Source organism: Haematobia irritans, chromosome 5 (assembly GCF_050003625.1).
Source record: "Haematobia irritans isolate KBUSLIRL chromosome 5, ASM5000362v1, whole genome shotgun sequence".
NCBI classification, from domain to species: Eukaryota; Metazoa; Arthropoda; class Insecta; order Diptera; family Muscidae; genus Haematobia; species Haematobia irritans.
Genome location: NC_134401.1, coordinates 160,361,418 through 160,369,731, shown reverse-complemented (window position 1 = coordinate 160,369,731; position 8,314 = coordinate 160,361,418). Strand labels below are relative to the sequence as shown.

At 32.8% G+C, this 8,314-nt stretch overlaps 1 protein-coding gene across 1 annotated transcript in view; it reads left to right on the top strand.

The window, feature by feature from the left end:
* The first annotated feature begins 1,605 nt into the window (after positions 1-1,605).
* Positions 1,606-8,314, top strand: part of LOC142240151 (uncharacterized) — a 33,049-nt gene continuing 26,340 nt past the window's right edge. The window contains exon 1 of the mRNA XM_075311858.1: positions 1,606-1,727. Coding sequence (XP_075167973.1) covers positions 1,606-1,727 — 122 coding nt within the window. The remainder of the gene's footprint in view (positions 1,728-8,314) is intronic.

The window sequence follows — 8,314 nt, the reverse complement described above, 5'->3', positions numbered from 1 at the left end:
CACATTGAGATTTTAAAAAAAGCATATTGCGCTAAAAATATGGTCATGGTACATTGAAAAAAATATTGTCCTGAGCCGTTTACCACTGTGGTATCACAATGGACTGAATAGTCTAAGTGAGATCATCTTCGCCGCCAACCTCTTCCTAGCAGAGATCTTATGGAAAAAGCTCATATCGAAATCGTCATTAGAAGCAATTTCTAGAAAAAAAGAACCTATAAGAATTTAGTTTAAAAAGAATCTCTCTTTGCAAAGCTCTGTCAACTTCTACTATATGCACCCTCTGTTAAGTCATTAACAGTGCTCTGTTAATTTGATGGGTTGGGATGTCATTGCTAGATACATTGGAAATCTGTCTTCATTTAATTTTCTCTTGACATATTTTCTAGTTTGTGTCTTATTTCCAATTAATTAGTATTTCATGGACTTATAACAAGTGTATATGTTGTCTCATTTATTTTTTCCCCCCTATTTGAAATAAATCTATTTTCAGTGGCGGTTTTGATTCTAGTGATAATTTTCAATACTCTTGGGAGTACATATGGCGATGCGGCAAACGAATCTATGGTATGTGATGATGGATGGATAACAACAAGTGGTCTGTGGCAAAGTGTTTATGGTTACGTTTCACAAATTATGCCCGCCCAAGATGTCCATTGCAGTACAAGATGATATATTTGGGGTTGACTTGGCGGACAACAGCCATAAAATATGATCCACATAAAGATTTGCTCGTTAGCAAATGACTTAATTTCCCACGTTATAAGCATGCTCCATGCCGTCCATATATCCATACGGATCCATACAACATTCCGTCCTACTCGAAATCTATCAAAATGTTCATAAGTTTTGGTAATTAGAAGTATTTAAGGCCCCTTTTAACAATATTTCAAATCTATTTTGCAAAAGCTCATAAAATAATCGATCATTTTTCACATTTAAACTAGACACTTTGGGGGGAGGGAAAGCGAAAGGGAAAATCAAGACCAAACCATTTGGGATTGAAAGCTAAATTTTATGGACATCACAATGGTGGTAAAATGGATAGACAGACAAACTTACTCACAAACAGCTATGTGTTTACCATGGCTAATTGTCACACAATTAAATTAATTACAGGCCAAAGTATGCGTTTTATGTGAATACTGGAAAATTCTTTGGTAATCCTTAGTCCCCCCCCCCTTCACTAACTCCTATGCTAAGCACTAGACATTCCAAATCACCAGCATCAGAGCAGTTCAATCAGGTGTTTAACCAATTTGGTAATCCATATCATCAGTATTCAGTCTTAGACGATCTCTTAAATTGAACCAGTAATTATGGCCACCGCAAAACTATCTTGGTAGTCTAGATTTGCTTTGAATTCAATGAATTTCTGATATCATTCATAGAAAGAGAGGTAAAGCCAGGTGGGGACGGGGGTTATTGGTAGCTTACCTCAGTTGTACATCTGTATACAACTTTAGAGGAAACTCTCGTGTTTTACTGCTTACAACAGAGGCTTTTCATTTCAAAATCTCAACCACAAAATTTGTTGATACAATTTGTATTTCGAACTCTTAAATGGAAGTGCGAAATATTTCAGCCATTTTCAAATTATCCAAAATGCTGCCAATATGCTTCACCATAAATGGTTTCAATTTCAAACCGGCCCAAAATCTAAATCACAAAACTTATTACAACAATTATTCGTTGTCTTTAGCTGCTAACTCAACTAATGAACTCTTGTAATTATAAAATAAGTGAGAGCAAGAGTTACAAGTCGGGCGGTAACGACAATATATCATACGCTACACTGACAAACAAATAAAAAATTATAAACAAACCAAAATAATAGCAACAATATAACATATTCCAAGTTTGATTGAAATCGAATACAAATAGCCAATTTTAAGTTGAATCACTTAACTATAAAGACAAAATCACTTAATTGAAAAGTTTATTGACTTTTGGACAATGAAAAAATTAGAATTAGAGAAATGCTTCGTCTATGCTAAGCAAAATTCGCAGTCGCACGAAATCTCAAACCTCACGACAATATTTTCAGTGTACAATATTATATTGGAAATTAAAATAGAGTTATGAGCAGGGATGCACACTGTTTGAAAATTGGAATGAAAGTAAAGAAGAAAGCGTCTTAGAGCAAAGATAGCTTAATGTACTTAATTCTATAGAGGAAGTATTCACAATAGACTATTATCGATAATTCAGTACAACTATGGCCTCTGTGGTCATATGAGTGTAGATCAGGCGAAAAATATATGTGGAAACTTGATCTAAATCTGAACTGATTTCAACCAAATTTGGCATGCATAGTAACAATGCTACTCCCTGCACTGAAAAAAAAGCATACTCGGTTCCAAAGATTTTGTCTTTACTTTAAAAAATTTGGTATTGATTCCGAGCCAAAGAAGCAGAGAATACAAGTAAGGAAACTTTTAAGACACAATACTCTTTTAAATTTAGGTTTTGTGTACTTGCTTCTAGGAAGCAAATTTTAATTTTTCGCCTTCTCAGCTTTTTTTCTTCATATGCCATCAAAGTCCTTTAAAAGCGAATGTGGTAATTCCGAAACGTGCGTCCATCCAACCATCTTGCAGTCTATAGGGCTTTGCCCAAATAAATTTGACAAACATTCTTTTCCTCTGTTGGTTAAGCTACACTTGTAGTTTAGTCAAAGTATGGTTTTAAGCTGCACTAAAAAACAACAACAATGCTTAAAGAACAAAACCAACAATAACAAAACAAAACAAAATTTTATCTCTATAGAATTTTTTGTCAAAATTTTATTGCTATAGAAAATGTTGTCAAAATTTTTTTTCTATGGAAAATTTTGTCAAAATTTTATTTCTTAGGAAAGTTTGTCAAATTTTTATTTGTATAGAAAATTTTGTAAAAATGTTATTTCTATACAAAATTTTGTAAAAATTTTATTTCTATAGAAAATTTGTCAAACTTTTACTTTTATAGAAAATTTTATTTTTAAAGAAAATTTTGTCAAAATTTTATTTCTATAGAATTTTTTGTCAAAATTTTATTGCTATAGAAAATGTTGCCAAAATTTTATTTCTATGGAAAATTTTGTCAAAATTTTATTTCTTTAGAAAATGTTGTCAAAATTTTATTTCTATAGAAAATTTGTCAAAATTTTACTTTTATAGAAAATTTTATCAAAATTTTATTTTTAAAGAAAATTTTGTCAAAATTTAATTTCTATAGAATTTTTTGTTAAAATTTTATTGCTATAGAAAATGTTGTCAAAATTTTATTTCTATGGAAAATTTTGTCAAAATTTTATTTCTTTAGAAAATTTTGTCAAAATATTTTTTCTATAGAAAATTTTGTCAAAATTTTATTTCAATAGAAAATTTTGTTAAAATTTTATTTCTATAGAAAATTTGGTCAAAATTTTATTTCTATACAAAATTATGTCAAAAATTTATTTTTATAGAAAAATTTCTCAAAACTTTATTTCGATCGAAAAATTTCTCAATGTTTTTTATATAAACTTTTTCCAAAATTTTATTTATATACAGATTTGATGTACAAAAACATCAAGAATTCTTCCAATCTACCAAACAGAAACAAATCTACTTTTTTGGTAGAATTCTACCAACTGCAGCAACCGTGGTGATAATACAAATTTATTTTTACGTAATATACGTTAAGATAATAAAGTACATAGAACCATTTTTAGTTTGTAAATTTTGCTTAAATTTAACAAAAAAATATTGTAGGGGAATTGTAGGGAAAATTTTTGGGAATGTAGGGAACTTTCTTATCCTTGTAGGGTAAACCAAACATTTTCCCTGGCAACGATAACGTTTTTTCCCACTTCCGATGCAGTACTTTTGGACAAGTCCTAGAAAGTTCTGAATTATACCGTTTTAAATGAAAAGTTTTGGACAAGTAAATTTCGTAAAAATAGAAAATCAATAAAAAAAATTATCCGCGCTGGAATTTGAACCAATGCTCTTTTGAGAAGGTTTTGCAAATTACAATAATTTTTAATTTTTGTTGATTTTTAATTGAAAAAAACTGTATACAAAAATATATACCAAAAAATACGATTTGTAACATAAAAAAACAATTTTTTAGGAAAATATTTAATAACAAGTATATATGGCCGTAAGTTCGGCCAGGCCGAATCTAATCGTTTTCTAAATGAGTTAGTCCATACGTGGTATATATTAGACAAAAAAGGTATGTATATAGGTAAGTCTACAAATAATTACGAATCGATATGGACTTTTGCACGGTACGTAGGCAGCCATATTTTTCGTGCGTCTCAAAACGTTTGCACATAGTTACAAATCAAATGACAAAGCTGCAATACCACTCATAAAGCCTATAGTACAAACGTGCGATTATAAATTTCGACATAAAACGGTTTAAGCCTTAATGTGAGATTATTTGGCTGCCAAATGATCTGATTGAAGCGTCCCAAAAAAAACAAAACGAATGTGTGAAAATCTCCACCGTTCAAGGATATTGGCCCAGACACTTTGTACGAATCATACCAAAAAAAAAAATAAAACAAACTTTATAGTTAGCCTAAAAAAACACACATGGAATCACATAGTATCATGGAACTATTAACGCCGAGGTATCACAAAACAATGCCAATCAAGTGCCTAAAGTATCTGTCAAATCCAAAACAAAATTGTGAGTTTTGAAGGGGTTACTCTTATTATCACCGCTTATTCATTTAAACCATCTACTTCGTTAGCAGTTTTATCAACAAAACTCTTAATCGCCAGTTTACATTAAGACCCATGGTATCTATGAGTGTTTATATGGGACAGACATCGATTTTAGTTGTTATCGGTGTGATTGATCCGTTTCAAGCTTTTGTCTTCCTCAGTTTTGTGCAGAATTTTTGTGTTGTCAGCAAAATGTTATAAAATGTTATAAAATACTTTTAGTTTATGAATATGAATTTATATATTTTGTCTCCTGTCCCCTCTCTACCCAGTAATAATATCCGTTCACGGCTATTGTGTTTAAGAATGGTTAAACTGATATGTTGTTATACTCTTCCCCGGGGCTGTCCATACTTTACTTTAGTTTTATTATAGTCTCAATCTTGGTTTAACTCAGCGGATGGCTGGTTAAATTGTTGCCAGATTTAAAGTGCAGTTCAAACCATGCTTGAGGTAGTCTTACATAAAGTACTTACCCTTTTGATGGAGTATAAAGTATATGGTGTTAGAGATATAAACAAGTATATACGGCCGTAAGTTCGGCCAGGCCGAAGCTTATGTACCCTCCATCATGGATTGCGTAGAAACTTCTTTTAAACACTGCCATTCACAATTGAATTACTTAAGTTGCGGTAACGCTTGCCAATGGCAAGGTATCTTAAAACCTCCTAACACCATCTTCTAAATTGTATGTAAGTCCAGACGTGGTATATATTAAATCAAAAAAGATCGATCCAGTACGTATATAATTCAGTTTGACAAAGTAGACATAAAATTTTTACAAAATTTTCTACAGAAATAAAATTTTAACAAAATTTTCTATAGAAATAAATTTTTCAAAAATTTTCTATAGAAATAAAATCTTGGTAGGTTATTTTTGGCTCGAGTGGCAACCATGTTTATGAACCGAATAAAATTTGAACAAAATTTTCTATAGAAATAAAATTTTGACAATGATGAAAATTTTATTATGAACCGAATAAAATTTTAACAAAATTTTCTCTAGAAATAAAATTTTGACAAAATTTTCTATAGAAATAAAATTTTGGTAGATTATTTTTGGCTCTAGTGGCAACCATGATTATGAACCGATATAGACCAATTTTTGTGTGATTGGACCAATTTTGGTATGGTTGTTAGCGACCATATACTAACACCACGTGCCCAATTTGAACCGGATCGGATGAATTTTGCTCCTCCAAGAGGCTCCGGAGGTCAAATCTGGAGAATGTTTTATATGGGGGCTATATATAATTATGGACCGATATGGACCAATTCTGGTACGGTTGTTAAAGATCATATACTAACACCATGTTCCAAATTACAACCGGATTGGATGAAATTTGCTTCTCTTGGAGACTTCGCAAGCCAAATCTGGAGATCGGTTTATATGGGGTCTATATATAAATATGGACCGATGTGGACCAATTTTTGCATGGTTGTTAGAGACCATATACCAACATCATGTACCAAATTTCAGCCGGATCGGATGAAATTTACTTCTCTTTGAGGCTCCGCAAGCCAAATCTGGGGATCGGTTTATATGGGGCTTATATATAATTATGGACCGATGTGGACCAATTTTTGCATGATTGTTAGAGACCATATACCAACACCATGTACCAAATTTCAGCCGGATCGGATGAAATATGCTTCTCTTAGAGGCTCCACAAGCCAAATTTGGGGATCGGTTTATATGGGGGCTATATATAATTAAGGACCGATATGGACCAATTTGTCCATGGTTGTTAGAGACCATATACCAACATCATGTACCAAATTTCAGCCGGATCGGACGAAATTTTCTTCCCTTTGAGGCTCCGCAAGCCAAATCTGGGGATCGGTTTATATGGGGGCTATATATAATTATGGACCGATGTGAACCAATTTTTGCATGGTTATTAGAGACCATATACCAACACCATATACCAAATTTCGGATCGGATGAATTTTGCTCCTCCAAGAGGCTCCGGAGGTCAAATCTGGAGAATGTTTTATATGGGGGCTATATATAATTATGGACCGATATGGACCAATTCTGGCACGGTTGTTAAAGATCATATACTAACACCATGTTCCAAATTACAACCGGATTGGATGAAATTTGCTTCTCTTGGAGACTTCGCAAGCCACATCTGGAGATCGGTTTATATGGGGTCTATATATAAATATGGACCGATGTGGACCAATTTATGCATGGTTGTTAGAGACAATATACCAACATCATGTACCAAATTTCAGCCGGATCGGATGAAATTTACTTCTCTTTGAGGCTCCGCAAGCCAAATCTGGGGATCGGTTTATATGGGGGCTATATATAATTAAGGACCGATATGGACCAATTTGTCCGTGGTTGTTAGAGACCATATACCAACATCATGAACCAAATTTCAGCCGGATCGGATGAAATTTTCTTCCCTTTGAGGCTCCGCAAGCCAAATCTGGGGATCGGTTTATATGGGGGCTATATATAATTATGGACCGATGTGAACCAATTTTTGCATGGTTATTAGAGACCATATACCAACACCATATACCAAATTTCAGCCGGATCGGATGAAATTTGCTTCTCTTTTAGGCTCCGCAAGCCAAATCTGGGGATCGGTTTATATGGGGGCTATATATAATTATGGACCGATGTGGACCAATTTTTGCATGGTTGTTAGTGACCATATACGAACACCATATACCAAATTTCAGCCGGATCGGATGAAATATGCTTCTGTTAGAGGCTCCACAAGCCAAATCTGAGGGTCCCTTTATATGGGGGCTATACGTAAAAGTGGACCGATATGGCCCATTTTCAATACCATCCGACCTACATCGATAACAACTACTTGTGCCAAGTTTCAAGTCGATAGATTGTTTCGTTCGGAAGTTAGCGTGATTTCAACAGACGGACGGACGGACGGACATGCTTAGATCGACTCAGAATTTCACCACGACCCAGAATATATATACTTTATGGGGTCTTAGAGCAATATTTTGATGTGTTACAAACGGAATGACAAAGTTAATATACCCCCATCCTATGATGGAGGGTATAAAAAAAATTAATGTGAGGGTCACTCTACTAACCTTAAATGAGATGAAAACCATAGAAATAAAATTTATATTTTATAATAACATAATATTGTGAACTAAATATTTCGAATGAAATAAATCATGTATTCTATAAATAGTGTTCATGAAATCAAAACGGGTAAAAAAAACCCGTAAAATTATACCGATATTTCTCCTATTTTTACTAGCAAAAGAAAAACTTACAAACAATTTACACTTAATAAAATGAAAGTCTATAGTCTTACCGTTAAATATTTTTCATTAAATTTAAGATATTTGTCTTTGTAATTTTAATAAAGCTAGATTTAAAGTTCCTTACAAGATCTTTAAGTTAAGGTTGAAACCTTTGGATTGAATAACTCAGTTTTTTTTTTTGAGTGTATCAATGACTATACCTGACACGATGTGTTAGGTTTATCTGTCAAACTGGAAATTACAAATGTAAGTTTAGTTAGAGTTTTGCTTTAGTTTTTTTACAGCGATATATATTTATACCCTCCGCCATAGGAGTAACACATCGAAATATTGCTCTAAGACCTAGAGTTGGG